At 36.9% G+C, this 19,639-nt stretch overlaps 1 protein-coding gene across 13 annotated transcripts in view; it reads right to left on the reverse strand.

The window, feature by feature from the left end:
- Positions 1-19,639, reverse strand: part of PLEKHA7 (pleckstrin homology domain containing A7) — a 139,079-nt gene that overhangs the window by 44,645 nt on the left and 74,795 nt on the right. For 11 of the 13 annotated variants that reach the window (XM_085224227.1, XM_085224222.1, XM_085224233.1 and 8 more), the window contains 5 exons: positions 19,365-19,448; positions 11,376-11,487; positions 6,770-6,874; positions 5,044-5,116; positions 3,764-3,864 (listed from right to left, as the gene is read on the reverse strand). In XM_085224227.1, the coding sequence (XP_085080353.1) occupies positions 3,764-3,864; positions 5,044-5,116; positions 6,770-6,874; positions 11,376-11,487; positions 19,365-19,448 (475 nt within the window). The remainder of the gene's footprint in view (positions 1-3,763; positions 3,865-5,043; positions 5,117-6,769; positions 6,875-11,375; positions 11,488-19,364; positions 19,449-19,639) is intronic. The other 2 variants (XM_085224225.1, XM_085224230.1) reach the window with 1 other exon arrangement.

The raw sequence follows: 19,639 nt of genomic DNA on the forward strand, positions 1-19,639 counted from the left end.
TCTTTATTCCAAATTGTTCCAAATTCTGAGGAGAGAAAAAGCCAGAGTTGACAGAATGGAGGGATGGCAAGAGGAACGCTTTTTTTTTTTCCCCACTTTTTTTCTTTTAATGAAAACTAATGAGATTGTCCTGTCCCATTTGGTCTAAGCAGTGAACAGATATTTGCTTTAGTCTGCCTTGAGTATCAATAATGTAAATATATTGAAAAAAACAGTAGAGTAGCATCTTCTTGGTATAATGATTTGGCCTGGCTTCCTCGGCCCACGCTGACTGGCTAAACCTCTGAAAAAACGTCAAGGGTAGAATCAAAGTAAAAAGGAGTTTTATTTGTTTGGGTTTTAGCTCCAGCGGTACTTCACATCTCTTACAGAGTATCAAAGTATATTTCACTGACTTTATCTGGTGGCAAGATGTGTATATACATACTGACATACACTCGCATACAGTGGCTTTGCTTGAAGTTTTGCAGCTTTCTTTAGAGCAGATATTGGTAGACCTTCCAATTTTCAACAATTTGCATTAATGTCAGATTTATAAAATAAATTTCTCATATTTTAACATATAAAATCAATTAAAAGTATCTTTCTAGACAGAGCAGGAAGACTTCTAAAGAGAATGCAATGACATTATCTTCCACGAATTGCTAATATTTACATTTAAAATTGTATTACTAAAAGGCACAGTACATTCTCTATTTGTCACAAGGAGTATTTCCAGCTATATCTGAACGTCATGTGAATTTTTTCACAGTGAAGTCCAAACACAGCATTTGTGGTATCCCACATCTGTATCAGCAGATAGCTGCTATATGAAGAAATAGAACCATTAATTAATACTTATAAGACATTAGCTACAGAACTAAATGTTCAAAGATCCTAAGTTGTAAGGGTCGTCACACAAATTAATTACAGTAGTAACCACAGGACTTTGCTTGGGAGAAATAAACAATGTGAAAAGGTTGTCAAGATAGATACTTAGAAGTGAAGCTGCTCATCAGAACAATTTAATACTCATATTCGACATTCCAATAAGTTTTGAATGCACCTGAACAGCCATATGCTTTTCTACAGGCCTGTCACTGCCGAGCATTTAAAGAAGACACAAAATGCATGGGTCCTTTGGAGCTGATGGAAGGGCTGAAGAACTTCCACAGGGAATGTTCTACTTGTTAAAGTAGACACATACTTTACTAGTTTACTAGTAAGCACATACTTCAGAATTTGTCTTCTAACTGCATCATATACAAAGAAAAAACATTCATGTATTTGCTAAGTAAAATTCCTCTTAGTTTTACAAAACAACATTTTCAGAGTTTGAACACTTAGCTTCAAAAACTCAGTGCTACTTTAAAAAGCCATTTAAACTGAAACCGCCATTGTAACAAACAATTTACAGCAACCAGAGTGACAGGCCAAATGCAAAAAGTGATGCGCCGCATTCTCCCACTCATTCAGGACTTAAATGTAACAAAGTCCTATCTTTATTTCAGGCTCACTCCCATCGAGTTTTCTATTTCTGGCTGTGCTACACTGAGACAGAATGTCAGTCTGTGCTTTGGCTATTGAAGCACACTGAGATTAGATAAAGGTAATGGCTGGTGAGTGATGGAATGCCATCAAGGCTGCCATCGCTGAATGTTGGTATTGAGTGGGGCCCAGGCAGCAGGAATCATTCAAAATCTGCCAACTGCCCTAACAGCTGGTTCTAAATAAAATGAAACTGCATTGTCAAACCTTCCCTAACTAACAACTGCTTGCTTCTCCATTACCTTTTTATAAACGACCTTACACTGAAAATCCCAGTTTATTGGCTCAAGTTAACCTTCAGAAAAGATTCAGATTAAAGATTTAGTACAGCTCACGTAGGTATAATACCCTAGAAGGATCAGGGGAAGTCTGCACTTGCTTCTGAACATTTAACCACGTCATAACAATGGGTTCTATTCTGCAGGAAGAAAGAGGCACAGCTTGGCAGTGGTGACCAAGAGCTTGCCTACAGAACATATCATTTGGAAACTACATGTGTGTACGAATGGTTTTAAATCAAAAGAGAGGAGATTTAGATTAGATATTAGGAGGAAATTCTTTACTCAGAGGCTGGTGAGGCACTGGAACAGGCTGCCCAGAGAAGCTGTAGTTGCCCCATTCCTGGAAAGCCAGGTTGGGTGGGGTCCCGGGCAGCCTGATTTAGTGCCTGATTTAGAGGGTGGCAACTCTGCCCATAGCATGGAGCTGGAACTGAATGTTCTTTAAGGTCCCTTCCAACCAAAGCCACTCCGTGTCCATATATACACATATCTACACACACACACACACACACACACACACACACACATACATATATATAAAGATTCTTTCCCTTATGACTGATAGTCAGCTTAAGGTTAACAATCCTCAACCACACTCGATGAACACATTAGCAAACACCCTTCCATGAAATTAAAAATAATCTTTTCAAAACACCAAAACAGCAAGATTCAAGCAGATACTATTGCTATTTCACCTCCATTTCCAACCTGCACTAAGATTTATTCAACGTAGAAGCCTAAATATGTGCTTTGGCCTCAAAAAAGGCTCAAAGAGAACTTCATGAATCACATTTCTTCAATATTGGAGTAAAATGATTTTTAACAAAGAATCCTCTGTAGCTTATCCTGCTATCTCATGTTCAGTATATTTGAAAAAGTACAACAAATATTTCCACAACGAGCAGCAGGTCTTTTTTTAAACACACTTCAAGTTAATATTTGCTTCATAAAATTCAAATCATTGTATACTTGAAAATAAATCTTAATGCTACAAAAGGTAGTCTACCATTTAAAAACACCTCAAAAAAATCAAAGCAAAAAAAAAAAAGCTGAACAGATGTTTTCAGCAAATATATGAGGAAGATTTCTTCCAGATCTCTTAACTACGACTGATAAAAAATAAAAAAAATAGTTGTTTGTTTAGTAATATAGCTCACCTGCTACTTTAGTACACAGTAGAGCAGGTTCTGCTCCAAATATCAGCATAACAAATTTGCAAGCGTACACTGACATTTCTGATCTTTGTCTTAATGTTGCAACTTGGACAATCAGGTAGGATTTTCTACTGTTAAGAAGGAATGAATTTTGTATTTCACTTCCTCCATAGGTTTTTATGAGAACTAACAGAATTTGAAATCATACAATTACATTTCTTTTCAATTAAAAAAAAAAAAAAAACAGAACATTAAGCTGCATTGAATGAGTACTTTTACCTTAAAAAAAAAAAAAAAAAAAAGCAGAAAATTACTCAACATCCCTTAGGACAATTATTGCTTCCAAAAAAGAAAGGAGAAAAATTGCATACTCTTTCTTCACTTGAAAGGAGGCAATTATATATCAAAAGTCACAGTATTGCTGTTTTATAACTATGAGAACTGAGCTGCTTTAAAAAAAAAACACAATAAAATTAAAATTTAAAAAAGCCATCAGTCTATTATAAGATCAATTACCCTATAAAGAAAAAAAAAGTCAACTCTTTCAATATCTAAAAGCAGTGGAACAACTTCACATGAATTTCTAATTATTAAGCTCTAAAGACATCTATACATAGTAACATATGTTAAAAACAATTTATAAATAACAGAAAAGTGATACGTGACATTTCAATAGGCAAAGTCTCTTTGAAAAAAATCATAATAGGAAAGAAGATATTTTTGCTTACAACATCATTTCTAATGCAAATAAAATAAATTTAAATTTAAAATATGGTAAGCTGCTAAGCTTTGTACCCATACCTTAAAAGAAAATTTGCGATTTATACGATCTTCAGGTCCAACAGGAGATATTACATAGCTGGGCAATGGTATGCTACCCAACACAGATTCTTCTCTGCTATCTGCAGAATAATAAAGAATAATTTTAAACAAACAAACAAAAAAAACCCAACACTAATTCACTGCACATTTCAGTGGAATACCAATACATTCTCCATTATGGACACAGAGTGGTCTATTACAGAAGGACAACACACAATAGGCATGAAATCTGAATGTGAGAGAATTAAAATGGATATAAGGAAAAGAAATTTCTACAGGAGGACAGAGAAACAGTGTGACAGGATGACCAAAGAGGCTGTGTCATCTCTACCATTGGAGGTTTTCAATGCATGGACGCATTAAGTCCCAAAGAGCCTGATCTGACCTCCTTTTTTGGACTCTGGTTTGATGTTTGGATGCTCTCTGAAGTCTGAATTTTATTATGACTCCATGGCAACAACATAGAAAAATGTTTCATTTTTAAAGAAGCAATATTGTATTTTTAAATAATAAAGTAGGTGGGGTTTTTTTGTTTAATTTGGTTTGGGCAAAAGCAGACTTCCTGAACAAAGCTTATTTTGACAAATGAACTCTGATAAGTCTTGTAACAGAAATGCCTTTCCATTTAGCATTTTATTATAATGAAAAAAACCCTATTACTATCAATTCTTAAGCAAATAGTAGGAGAAATGAGTGCCCACAACATCAATTTGAGCTTAATATTCTACAACATTCCCCAAAAATTGTAAAATCCTAATCAAAACCTAGAAATAACCCTATGTAATATTATACCATTATTCCTATTCAAAGTAAAATTACGTTTAACCTGTAGAAATACTGACTACAGGATTTCTCACTCTTATGTTATCACTTGGATGAAAGCTGAATCAATGCCCAGATCTGGCGTGCTGTATTATCATAATCAGCCACACAGCCACAAGGAGGTAGGTAGCAACTCCGAACGTGGATGGAAAAAAAAATCTTCAACTGGTATTGCTGCCAAATATTTTGTAACATAAGCTGTAGCATATAGGAAAGACAAGTTATGTGACAAAATATCATACAGCAGCCCCCTCGGTCCCCACCTCTGGCTTGAAAATTTGCCACACAAAGAGGAATGGACAAATCCTTGCTTTACAGTTCTTTCTGTTGGAACACCTAACTGTACCTGAAATACTCCATTAGCTTACACTTGCAGTGTGATTTGACTAGCTAAACTGTTACAGGCCAACTCAGAAGAGCTACTATTATCTACTCACCTTTATAGTAAAACAAACAATAATCAGCAAGCACAAACCATCGTCTTTTCCATAATCGCATACCAGAACTGTCCTGAAATGGAAGAAAGGTGATACAGTTTTCATCTGATGAGAATAAGAGCTTATCATACAGTGCTGTATCAGTGAGTAGCTTATCAGAAATCCACTCAAGTATGGCATTAATTACAAAAATAACCACTTTGAATTTTAGCAAAATATTGTATACTCAGGAGGAAGTAAAGCACCCAACTATAAAATAATCAGGTTAGAATACTCAAACTTCTCATTTTCACTAAGCAATTAAACTTACATCCAAACAGAGTTCAGATTAATCCCATAAACAATCAATGCATATTTTTATTGGACAACTTTGTCCCGCAATAAAGAAACAAAGGTATGCATCCTGACAGCACAAACTCCAACAAGGATTGCCCTTAGATCAAGATGAAAATCCCTACAACTGTGAAATATGACCTCACGTTGAAGACAACGATCTCCTGTAATTCTACAGTCCATTTTCCATACGTTACCCATGCCTAAAATGTAATTTAATCAAATATTCCTAAGGAAATAGACCAGGATGCGTAGCATGCAGACTTTAATGAAGTATAATTCAATATGCCTGTGGAGGCAAATGTCTCCATATAACATCACCTTGTCAAAATGAGTAATATTTACATATAAATTAATTTTAGAAGCCTGTAAAATTGCCAGAATGTAACCTCAGCATGTACAACTTATCACACTGGAGGCTTTGATGAGACCAACTGCAGAGAAAGCATCTTCAGTCTTTAAGTGCTTGCAAGTAGAAGTAAGTGGACAGAAGGAAATAGCTAAATGAACACTATAGATACTATTTACTTCACTTATTTTTCCAGTCATATTAAGTATGCAATGACTTTCTTCCCTTTTGTTTTTCATGCTCTCAGCACAGTTTTGACTCTGCCCTGAAAACCAATGGACTCACTTAGTGGGTGTCAACAGAATTGATCGTGGAACATGGATCTCACAAAGAAGGAACTGAATGGCTGTCAGCAACTTTTTCCTTTGCACATAGAATCATGCCTTTAAGACTCAGACTTTAGACTTTCCTACTCGTCCCTTAAACTAGCTGCTAGACCTTCATCAGCAGGTTATCATCAAATCAGAAGCAAGTTTTCTTATGTAACAGCTTTTTTCACTTTCTGCATTCAAAGACGTCTTCTGCCAGCTTCAAGGTGCAGCAACTGCAAAATTGTATAATCCTGCCTTTATTTTGACACTGATCTTGGTGACAGCAATGTGTGATGCATGAGGCCTGTCTACCTTCATCTTCTCCCTCTGCTTCTGGAGGCAAATGAATTGGAATTAAGCCTTTGATCCAGAGTGTAAGGGCAAAGAAAGCAGATGGCTTTCACACCCAACCCCAAGTTAATGATGAGATCTGAAGGGGACTGAGATCAGCATGACAGTAAGCTAGCAGGATAAAAAAGTGGGAATAACCAGACACTGACAACAAAGCTATAGCTTAAACATTTAACCAGGATAGCAGCATCCATTCATCACTGTTTCCACTTCTGTATCAAGTATGTATGCAAAACCTTGTTTTCACATGTATTGAGCACAAGTCCCTTGTTACAAAAGCTCAGGGGTGTTCCCAACACTGCCCAGCATAACCAGCACGAGGGCTTATGTTTTTACAGTTATCTGACAGCATGTGGACAGAAACAGATGATAGCATGCTTACCTGTTTGTGTAACCAGCCTCTTACTATCACAGGAACATTAGGATTCCTTCTGATAGCTTGTTCCCTCTTTCCAAAGCTATGAACTTTGTTCCCAGCCTTCGTTACCTGTAACAAGCATACAGTAGCAGTGTTTTTTAAACTGCTCTTACACACACTTCATATTTAAAATAACTTCCCTGTAACAAGTCATGACACATTAATAGACTAAAGCATTTTCAAGGGCAAGCATACAGACAAAAATATTTACAATACAGCAAAAGCAACTTCCCACTCTCATCAACACATTGGTGTCAGGATGGTGTGCTAACAGCAGTAGTGCTGGTGGCTCCAGTCCGAATGGCAGAACCACTAAGTTTTATTGTGCTTGGAAATTACTTGAGTGCACAACAACATCTGCATCCAAGTATCCCTCTACAACACATAGGAGTTTGTATTCAGGACAAGTAATCTTGTTTTTAGTTGCTTGTTCTAATATTGGTGTTTCTTTTTCCCCATTTAAATTCAAATTACATAGACAGTTTAATAAAATGCTTGACTTTAACCCTGTAAGCAAAAGGAGAAGATGTAGCAGCATGACTGCTAAGGAAGTGACCTAGATGGTAGTAAAGAGAAAATAAGGGCTATGTAATGCTTTGTTTTACTGCAACCTTGGTTTTGACTCACATCAGCAAACCAATTTCAAAAAGGAGCAGGGAAAGTCTGTGCAAAAAGGAGCAAAACTCTCTGGATGAATGATCTGCCCGTTCTTTTCCTATCTCAGCAGTTTGCTACCACAATTGCTTAGGAACCTGAGGTGCACAAACCACCCTCAGAGTTGCACCCAATGTCTCCAAGAAAAGAGCTGTCCAGAGTCACTCCCTGCCTCCTTCCTAAAACATCCCTGTGATGTCTTCTTTGTTCAAATCCCTCCTCTCAGTGGTTGGGGAACTGCTACTCTGTCAGCTGCAACAAACAGCAGCTCTGGAAATAAGCATGTTTGTCATATTCAAGAGAGGATATAAAAAAAAAAATCTCAGTGCACTATTTCTTCTGTCAGGCAACATCTGGACAGGAAGTCAGCACATATAATCACAAAACACTCCAGCAATGTATGAGTACACAAAGAAAAATTTCTCTTCATTTTGAGGCCAGGCTTTTCCAATCTATACTAAATTTCATACATTTCAGTAGATGTGAGCACAACTCAATGCAGAATTGAGATATGACAAGTAGTTAAAACAAAACAAAACCACCCAGAGATGAACCACCTTTGGTGCCACAGCATAAAAAGCAGCCACATAAGAGTGTAACTTGTAAGCAGATATCAAAGAACAGATTTTACTAGGTAGTGTGCTGAGGTCTGTTTCTCAGGAAGCAGCACACTGCTTTCCGCCCTGCTGAGATGCACGTGAGCTGCACATCGTGGTCATTTCTGTGAGAGACACTGACACCTAGGAGACAGGAAGAGTGCCAAGCCTGGACTCTTTCCTCGGCACAGCTGGCATTGCAGCGAGAGGCTGAACAAGGTTTATCTGTGGCCCAGTGCTACACAGAACATCTGAACAACCCAGCACCCAACAGGTCAGGCTGCCAACAGCACCAGCTTTCTTAGCAGATGATCAAGCGCTTGGATTCCTTGATCTTATTTAATTTTACAAAATGCAGAAAATCCTCCATTAGATTTAGTTATTAAAAAGAAAAAAAAACACAACAAGGGAGGGGTAAGTCTTTCTAAGGCTATATATTTCATACCAAAACTCGCAACAGAAATAACTACTCTTCCACCTAATTTAGATTTTCCATATTATCCATAGCATAAATTGTTTCATTCAGTTCTAGATTAAAAACAACTCGATATCTTGCTTTCACTGGCTACAGTAAGAAGTCAGTTCAAAAGAAAAAGTGTAATTTTAAAAAACTCTGCATGTGCTGGAGTGATCTTTTCCTAACTTGAAATGTTGGTACCACTGTCACGTGTTGAGACATGCAGGTCAGATCAGCTGCCTGTGCAACTTGAAGACAAGAACTTTTGATTTCAATGCATCTGTTACACTGACTTGTTTGTGAGTGTCTCACATTTCCCCAAAGAAGATATCAAGAGCCAAAATTTCAAACTCCTTTTCATCACTGCTTCATCCTCTCCTTCATTAGAGTAACATCTAGCTGAGAAGGAAAGTTGTTAATTATATTTCAATATATGTATTTATAAAACTGGACAATCAAAAAAAGTAAACAGCATTTCATCTGGAAGACATTTTCTAAATTGAAAAAAAAGACTATCTTGATGGGGAAAAGAAAGCACACATACACAAGAGAACGCACAACTTCACTTATATAAATGTTTAGCTCTGTCTTAACCTGTTCTGATCAACAATCTCAAGATGTTCTATAGCCAAATGAATTCATCATTTCTTTCTGTATCTTTAAGAAAATTAGACAGAATTCTTATTTTTCAAATAGGATGAACTGAAACACTGAGTTCCTGCTGTTGATAATGAGCATTCATTTGAAGTAGCCCTGACCTAACACCCCTCCTTTCCAGCTCCAAATGGCTACAGATTTTGCTCCACTGCATACTTGACACCATTATCAGTTTCTCTCAATAGCTACACCCGTTCTTTATTTACTTGTTGTAATCCTCAGCTGTTCATATTGGAAAAATATAAGCAACTATCAATGCTAACAACAATTCAACTACTTCTCCTGGACAGAAACTACCAAAAACAGACACACAGCATTTAGTAACTAAAAATTACATGACAGTATTATTCTCTATACTTCTACTTGACAAAAATAGTAGCATTTGCTAACTGACTATATTCCAAATTATTCTCAAATTGTAGCAGTCCTTTATTCTTCCAATATCCTTTATTCATAATCAATATGAACAGCTTTAAACATGGTTCATAATGGAGAAAAACATGCTTCTGTAATTTAATCAATTGTCTTTGGGATAGAGAGTGATTCTTCATCAACATCCATTTTGATTTGTGTTTCCTCAACTTCATACCCCTTAAGCTTCAGAAGGGTGAACTGGTCTGAAGTCTTCACGTGACTTATTCAGACAATACCAGCGTGAAGGAGGTGAGGCTTACCCTAAGAACTGACATACATTTCTCCAAAACTACTCATTCTCAGGTGTCGTAGGAAATGAAGGCATGTATTTGTACAGATATCAATAAAACAATGTCAGCCTTGGTTTTAGTTTGTGATAGTTTTGTTTTCCAACATGCTCCTCTTTGTTGTGCAGTATACAACAGACACTCTTGTAGAGTGAATGCGAAATTCTCTTTGAAAACAACCACTTTTTTATTTCCAACATTTGATTCACTCCCAAGCTCAGAACTGAATACCAAAGCAGGCAAACCAGTAGGTTTTGTCTCTTTCAAGATTCAAACCATACACAGACAGTGTCAGTATTATTTCCAGCACAAAACCACGAAGCATTTCATAAAAGGTGATAGCCAGGTATAGATACCAAGAGGCCGTGGTAAATAGAATGTGACTTTGGCTTCATGACTGTGCCCCAGACCTGTGCCTGGAAACTCACTCTACAAAAACAATGATTATAGAACTCACAGAAACCTTTAAGAAACAGAGGAAAGGTTCTTAAAATCTACTCTAAGCATGCTAACAAACAACCTCAAAGTGGAGGACACAGATTTACACTTTACAGCTTTTCTTCTTGATGCTGGTTAACTTGAATCAATTCTGATGGGTTGTGAAGGAATTTAACACATTTCTTTCTAATCCTACAGAACACGGGGAGTGTTTTCAAGCTTGGAAACCTGAATTCAATGATGAATCGAAGTGTATATGAGAAATTAGTTTTCTGTCTTAATAAAAAAAATAAAGTACTTATTAAGAGTTCACAGCTGGAAGGAGCTCACATAAAGTTGGTGTGGAAGAAAAGTACTGGCAAGTCCTCTATGAGAAGTCCAATCAAAGTCTAAAGCTGCAAAGTGTTTTTTAAAATGCCACATTCGGCATCCTGGCAGAAACACGCATAGCCACAGTACTACTGGACTGCAAACAAAGTAGCAGAAGAGATCATAAACAGATCTGTCGAAGTTTTGGGAGATGATTGTGGTTATTTTCAAAGCTGCAACGAAAAAAGCATTTCCCTCCATCTAGCTGTGCAGTTCTCATGTCTCCCATAAACTACCTCTTTCACATGGGTGGGCCTGTACATCGTTGTGGTCATCATTGTTGTTCTTATTGTTTTGAAAAACCAGGTTAGATCGGTGCAATTACATGACAAAGGAAAGCAGCGGGAGCACACTGGTTTCATGCTGGATTCACACTTACTGGCAGAAGTGAGAGCCTGGGTCAGTTAAAGACACCACATCGCTCAAAAAATCTCCATATCAGAGCAGAGCACAGGTCCCCAGCAAGTTCACCGATTTTAAAAGCAGAAAAAAAAAGAGCTTTCTCCCACTATTGCTGGCATTACGAAAATGAGACTAACGAGGATAAGTGTAAACTCAAATGCACGAGTACTTGGATAAGTACTAGTCCTCTAGCCCAGCTCAGAGCCCTATTAAAATTAATGATAAAACACAGCACTGGTCTTAAAAGCAAGTAAAGATCTGATCACCAAACTCAAACAACCATCTGTTTCCTTTACCTTAGAACCAGGCTTTGTATCAACAGCAGACATAGTTACTGCAGTGGATGATTCACTGACCATGCTTGAAGGTCTTTGGTTTATTTGTTGCTTGGACATAGGTGAATTCTGTCTAGAAAACAAAAACAAACAGATACTCTAAAATACATTGTATCAAACATTTATTTTTGCCTTCTTATATTTGAGACTCTAAATATTGAATGACAGGCTGGTCAGTCACAAGGGAAACATTCTTGTGTCAGCTCCCTTTGCACCATCCCTATTATTTTGATTTGGGGTATTTCTCAAGCATATACCGCCAGTGATATCTGATGATCAGCATTTTCCAGTGTATCAGGAGAAAGAAACCTGCCAAGTCTTCAAATCCAACAGAGAACCAAGTTAAACCAAGGGCACTCAGAGAAGATAAGGTTAATGCTATGCCTGTTCCAAAGGCATGGCTGCAAAGGTGAGGAAGAAACAAGACCAAGGAGAAAGAGGTAGTAGTCAGCACAAACACTTTGCAGTTAGTGGTCTGTTGTTTAAACTAAAGGTGAGGCTAATCTAAGGTTTGATCTTTCACTCTAACTCAAAAAAAAAAAAAAATTATACTACAATATGAGTTATTAAAATAAAAATACTTTTATTTGAAGTGATAGAATTCACAGTACATATTGAAAGCAATAAATAACCTATGAGTCATACAAGCACTCAAGAAATCTGGATAACTAGCTGAGATGCAGATACACATTTAAAGCATAGGGAGATGACTCCTACAGTAAGAACCTGTCCAACAAGTAAGAATTCAGTACAGTTGCCCAGATAAAGAGATGAGGACAAACGCAAGTACAAAATCCTGTGGCATTCCATATGGAGATTACATTACAAACAGAAGCCTCAGCAGCCAAGCTTGACGCTAATGTGTGAACTGAGCCAGCGTGTGGTATTTTCAAAAATCATTAAGAGCACTTTAGCAAATTGTGTTATAGGAACATTAACTCATTCATTGCAAAGCAAAACAAAACAAAAACACCTACTAACAAACTATGAATTTTTTCCCTTTTTTTTTTTTTTTTTTTCAACAAACACAAGAAGAAACAGTACAAAACACAATATAAGCCACAACAAGCATTCCTGTAGCTGCTGCTGATTCAATCACATCCTCAATGTCAGCAGAAAACAGAGCAACTGTGAGTAGTCCTCAATCATAACAGAAGTTTGTGGCTGTAGTAGCCCAAAATATAGCTGTAGCTTAAGCAAGAACAAGTTGCTTGCCTTCCGTTGCACTCTCAACTGCAACACAATCATCTGTCCAAAAGCTTTTATAGTTAATATCAGAAAAAAAAACAAACAACACATTCTTTCAATTCTGTCTACAGTTTAACTCAGCTTGCAAGGAAGTAATACCTTAATTTTGATCCCATTTCTCTCATACACTGCTTTATCTGGCATAAATTCCCTCTTTGTAAATACAATACCAAGATAGGAGAATGAACTACAGCAAGCACCTAAAATCCTTGGCCAGCCTTAAGTGTGCAAGCGCTTCACAACCTGAGTTTGAGCCAATCTGCTGTACTTTTTAGGGACCAGCTACCCTATTTCAGCAATTCATCAGCTTTAGCAATACCCATTTTCAGCAAACAGATTAAGACACCTCCCATGCATAACATCGCCTGACCGAACTATTTGTTATCAGTCAGTCTTACCTGCTTTTTGACTTGCGTTAGTTTCTTTTCTATTCTACAAAGTTTCAGGACAGAAAACACAAGCTTACACTGAGCGCATTTTACTTGCAAAAGCATAAGACTTGCCATTTCCTAATATTTGCTTATCAAAAAGGTCCCATTTCCCTGCTTCAGGCAAATAACCAGAGTAGGTATTTCAAAGGAAGATGAATTCTAATGAAGAGTAACGGCCTTCAACCCTGCCTCTTAGAATTAAACTAAACCACATCCCTCAGTGCCACATCTACATTTCTTAAACACCTCTGGGGATGATGACTCCACCACCTCCCTGTGCAGCTTGTTCCAGTACCTCGCTACCCTTCCTGAGAACAAATTTTTCCTAGTATCCAACTTGAACCTCCCCCAGTGCAACTTGAGGGTGAAAGCTGGAACATATTCACAAAAATATGAGAGATAAACTTCACGGTGAGTGTAATAGAACACTGGTACAGGCTGCCCAGAGAGGTTGTGAGGTCTCCTCTGCAGATATTCAAAACCTGCCTGGACACGTTCCTGTTTGACCTGACCTAGATGATCTTTTAAGGTACCTTCCAATCCCTGACATTGTGATTATCTCTCATCTCACCACTCTGATGTGGGAAAAAGAGGCTGATCTCCACCTTGCCACAATATCCTTTTAGGAAGTTGTGGAGAGCTATTAGGTCTCTCCTTCTTGGCCTCACTGCTGGCTCACGTTCAGCCAAGCATCAACCAACACTCCCAGGTCCTTTTCCTCCACAGCTTTCCATCCTGTAGTGATGCATGGGATTGTAGTGATCAAAGCACAAGAACCAGTAGTTGGTTTTGAAGTTCATACAGTTGGCTTCAGACCACTGATCTTGCCTCTCCAGATCCCTTTCGTAGGACCTTCCTACCCTCAGGCAGATTAACACTTCTTCCCTTGGTATCAACTGCAGCCTTATTGAAGGTGCACTCAATCCGCTCATCCAGATCATTAATTAAGATATTAAACAGGACCAGCCCCAATACCGAACCCTGGGGAACACCACTCATGATCAGTCACCAGCTGGATTAACTCCATTCACCACCAAGCAACAATTAACATATGCACTCAGGAAATGCGTAAAGTGAAAAGCATGCAGAGAATCTGATTAGGATATGTTTCTTCACTTCATAGAGTAGCTATTTCAGAGAGAGAGGGAGAGAAAGAGAGAGAGCACGCACTTGCCAACATAGGAAGAAGAAAAATTAAAACTAAAACTTTAGTCTTAACAAATTAGAAATTAATTTTTGCAACAAAACTTATGGAAAAAGAAATGATCACCTTCCCCACTCTGGAAGAATGGCTTTAAGTGCAAATCAGTGTAGGCAACCATAGACCAATGACATGTTGAACAGAGGACATGAACAAAATACTGTTTCATGGTGTTAAACTTGACACATTAAAAAAAAGGAATTCAACAACAGAAAAGAACTATAGAGGAAGCCAAGATTCATACAAATAACAAAACCCATCAGAAAAATCACTGAACTATCGGAAAACTAATGTAATACAGAACAAATCCACTGTTTTTAAGAACTGATCATTTTACCATTTAATGATTTCTCTTCCATTTGCTCCTGAAAACAATCACTGTCAATAAATAAAACTTTCATTTTTTAGTAGTATCAAGATAAATGAAGAACTTCAACTTGAAAAATAACAACATTTTAAAAATAAAGCAGGAGAAGAAGATGAAAACATGCAAGGTTGCTATCATGGAAAAACACAAATAGCCAACAAAAGAGACAGTGAGTCAACTGAAACAGGAAAAAAAAAATAACAGACATTCTCCTAAAACAATGTATTTGGTGGCAAACACTGATGATTCAAACATTTTGCACCTAAGACATAACAGACGACACAAAACAGTACTGAAAATGAATTTAAAATACTTTTACATCATATTTCAAGATTAAAATAGTACAACAGATTTGCATTAAAACAGATCACAATCTGTCTCAAGGTCAAGTCTCTCAATAGCTAATTAATGTTCTCAGTTTGTTTTAAACAGCCAAGAAAAATATATTATATAGAATTACCTGAAACATCTCTACGTGTGTAATAGAGTTAACATCAACCTAACAGTGTTTGCAGATTCATCTTCAAAAATAAGGGAATAAAGCATTAACCCTGGACATTTAGATGCATTAGCTCAGAATCACTACTGCCAAAAATGTTTGATAATATCAGTTCAGATTCCCTTCATAGAGCTGGTTTTCTTTATGTTCTGGTCAGTTTTCTTGCTGCCTCCCACAGAAGCACGCACACACAAACATAATCCAAATCCTTGTAAATCTTTATACAACACATGAAAATAACTCTCTATTCTAACATATATATATATTCTAATATCCTCTATCAAGGAACTACTTAGTCCACTTAAACTGTGCAAGGATGCCTAAAGAAATCACATAATACTAACTCAAAGAATCACACTGACAGTATTTGATTTATTTAAAAATTTGAACAAAATGGGATTTTAAACCAGTAGCTTATATTGAAAAATGCAGTCCTCGAGAGAAAACAAATTCCTTTTCTCTAAAGGATGATAAAGATTAGTCAACTGAGAAGATCCACGTCCGTACCAGCAACTTAGAAAGTTTATTTTGTTGGAACAAAATAACATCATGTCAATCCAGCTCTTACATTAATAAATCTCTTACTCAGATAGAAAAAAAAATTAGCTGTCCTCATATTTCTATGCACATAAACATGTCAGATGTTTATTTTGGGGCTGTTCGGGTTTTCTCTTATCTCTTCACCTGATACTTTTGCTGCTATAGTAACCAAATGTAATAGACAAGATGGCTTTTCTCTCTAGAGATGCACAGACTTTATCAGTTGCACAAGAAAAAATAAACAGACAAAAAAGGATAACATACTGAATTTCAGACATAATATATGTATTTTCTCCATTTCTATACTGAAGTTTTATTCTTTTTAACTTTAAAGTACTATTTTCTCGTTTGCAAGCATAATGCTATCACAAAAAATACTGTAAAATTTCTAATATACAACTTCTAGTGTTTAGCAACAGATGCAATTAGATATATTGTTTTAAGATATATTAAGATAGATATATTTCTTCCTTTCTCTATAAAGAACAGCTGCTTACAGAAAAAAATAATAAAGAAATCCAAAAATTGCATATGTCTATCCTAAACAATTCTACCATGAGGTTTTCAAAGAAATGCATATCTAACAATGTGTTGAAACCTGGTTGGTAGTTTGAGAATGAAAGGTGGGGATTCAATAATTGTCTTAGCTAAGAATGGGTCAGGAAACACTAATATTTTTAAAAATCTAATTAAGAGGACTGCCAAGAAGACGTGCATAAGAATCAAAAAAGTCACGTAATTAAAAAGTTACGGGTTCTAAGCAATACTCTCTGTCCTTGTTTTCCAACTACAATGGAGTTGAAGAGATCATTTTGGCTTTAACAGGAAGAATGACATGATATTGTTTAAAAGGCAAAATTACTTGGGAAAGCACTAGTGAGGGACAATCTCAGCTATCTGCTGAAAGTGCCCAGTTCTCATTTGATCAAGTGAGACAAGGGCTTCTGGTTCATAACTGAGTCATAAGTACACTAGGATGAAATCATTCAATGACATCATTTAACAAATATTTTCTTTCCTTGCCAGTATGTTGATCGGATGAGGAACGGCCTGAGCATACATCCATCATCTCTACATTACTGTAAATTACTTTTCTGATGTTAAAGGTATCCTCTTAATAAAGACTTTTGTTGCAACCTGAACAAGTTTCTGCCAAGGTCTCCCCACTACTCCTAGTCAATATCTAGTGACTATTCCAGGCTTTAGCCCTAATCTTAAATTAAAATCAAACTGTAAGGAATAAATCATGCCACAACAGCATTGAAGAAGAAACTGCTATCTATGAAGCTCTTAAGAGTGCTGCTACATCAGACAGGATTCTTGAGCTACAGAAAAAAAGGTACTCCTATTCAAAAGGATCCCATGATGGAAAGAGTTACCTCAGATCATGGAAATCCAGGTAAAAACTTTCCAATTGTGTCTTGCTAGTTAAAAACCTTTCATCACAAGATATGATCTACCACACTGATTCCAAATTAAAATGCAATCTACAACTCTGATCCCACACAAATCCTTGATGCTCAAGGGAAAGAGACATCTGCATATGTCAGCAGTGCCATCTGACAGGAACTCAGGTATGATGACAATGAACTGCATCTGTGTAAAAACTACACTGTTGGAAGTAGTAGTACAAAAATCAAAGAAACCAGAGGATCTTAGGTTTCTGTCTTTAAATCAATTTTTGCTTATATATTAAAAATACCTAATTTTAAAAACATTCTATGTACTTCAGATCAATAATAAAACTGTTCTCACAAAGACAGTTCTCTGAGAAGTCACTACAAATACATCTTTCTATATACATACCTCTGCAATCATTCCCTCTTCACTTAAAATAAAACCTACTTGCGTCTACTGATTCTGCTGCATTGAAAGACTGTTTTTTCTTCTTTTGACACCACCCCAGAGCAAGAAATTGATGACAAGTTATGCCTGTTTATCAGATTGTCCCCCAAATAAACACAGCCAATTCTTTTATAAAAATGCTTCTGACAGCTGTAGATCAATAAGACCATATGCAATCAGTTGTTCTTCCAATTCTGCTTCAAGTACTTTTTCTGCTACCACGATTACAAAACCAGGAACAACACATGGAAGTGTGAGTAACCCAGGGAGGCACTCTGAGGAGTTCTGTCCAAACACCTACTTTCCTTCACAAATATGAGAGTTTTCTCCCTACTAAATTTGATCAAACTTGTCCAGCAGATCAAATAAAGACCCATTAATGGTTGGAAGTCAGAACACAGATGTATAGTGTCTGTTGTTTATACTGACCTTAAGTGTTGCTCCATTGCAAGATACCTGTTTTCCTCACTAAATGACCTGGAGCAGCTTCTTTGAGTACCTGTAAAAGAGCCAGTCCCTTTCCAAGCAACAAGCCACATGCATGTCACTAAACAGGGTGATCTCCTTCTAAGTAGCTATCTCAAACTCTTTGCACCCGCTCACAGACCTCTCCTCCCCACAACAGAACACATTCATCCATTTTGTGCTGGTTCATAGCATGGGCCTTAAGAGAGGACCCCTTGGATTTGCTTTGGGCCGTTGGGAGAGAGGTTTGTTTAGTGTTTAGGGTTTTATTATACTATTTGAGAAGCACTTTCTGGGGTCCTTCCAAAATCTCTGCACAGAAAGCTATATTGTTGTGCTCCACCTCTTCTTTCCTCCTCAGACCCACAACAGAAGACGTTGCCACAAAAGCCTCAGACCCCTGGGAGCCTCACAATTTCCTTCTCTAGGCCAATGAATTCAGTACCACTTAAGTGCTCTTAATGAAATACTGTTTTAAATTAAATGTAAATTAAATGATAGTGTCACATAATTTGAAATATAAAGCACTCAAACTCACAAAGGCAGCCTTACAAACCACCACAAGAGGCTATTTTACAGCATGATGTCTGTGCTCTGTGATGTATGAAGGGAAACAAGTGAGGGCTGGAGGCTGCTGAAGCAGTGTTGTAAGACCAGGATAGAAAAGGAAATGATACATTTTGTTGCTCTATTTCTCTTGTTCTTTGGAATAGATTCATAAGTGATGTAGCACTGAAGTTCTGGATTTTGTATAGGAAAGATACCTAGTCATCAGTTACAGAAGGGATTCCAGGAGCCATTTAGCATGCAGCATGGGTGATGCTAGAAGGAAATACACTGGGAACTAACATACACGATTTTGTGTCTCCAGTATAAACTGAGAAATGCAGGAGCAACCATTTTGAATTAAACACCAGCACAATGAATGTAAAAAAGCTAAAACAAAGGAAATGTGAGATATTACAACAGAAAACAATAACATTTTTGTGTATTCCAGTTTCAGTACAAGCATTTCAGTGCTTATGTGAAGATATTAGAGATTTCTGTTATGTTTAGATGGTACTTAACGACACTTCCACTTTATATAAGTAACCTATTTAAAATGCCTTTTTTTCTTCTTCCTTTTCTTTAAATAAAGATCTGGGAAAGATTCCATCTCCAGTCCCAGCTTGGAACAGAGCTACAATCAAAAACATACTGTCACAAGTAGTAGTAAATTTTTAAGCATCAAGCAATTGTATGACATTTTTGCTACAGTACCAGAAGAATTGTCAAACCACTAAATGTGGTTAAACCACCATAAGTAAATGTGTCACTATTTCAGGATTCTTGCCATGGGTATAGAGCTACTTACTCTTCTTGCAAAATAAATTCAATATTTTCTGGAGAAACCTGTCCTGTCACAGGATGTCTAAATGACGTGGTCTGCTGATTATGGCTGAAAGGAAAACAAAAAGAAAAAAAGAAAAAATTAATATTAAAGTGCTGAACTGCTTAAAATATATCTACGATGCCCCAAAAGGCAGAACTGTATATTGATGCTTTACTTCTGCTACTCTAGCATTTCTCTTAGGTAATTTCCAAGCTTCTTGCTCCATTCTTGTTGACCATCAATGGCATATTATACCT

The sequence above is a fragment of the Meleagris gallopavo genome, chromosome 5, assembly GCF_905368555.1.
Source record: "Meleagris gallopavo chromosome 5, MGAL_WU_HG_1.1, whole genome shotgun sequence".
In the NCBI taxonomy this organism is placed as follows: Eukaryota; Metazoa; Chordata; class Aves; order Galliformes; family Phasianidae; genus Meleagris; species Meleagris gallopavo.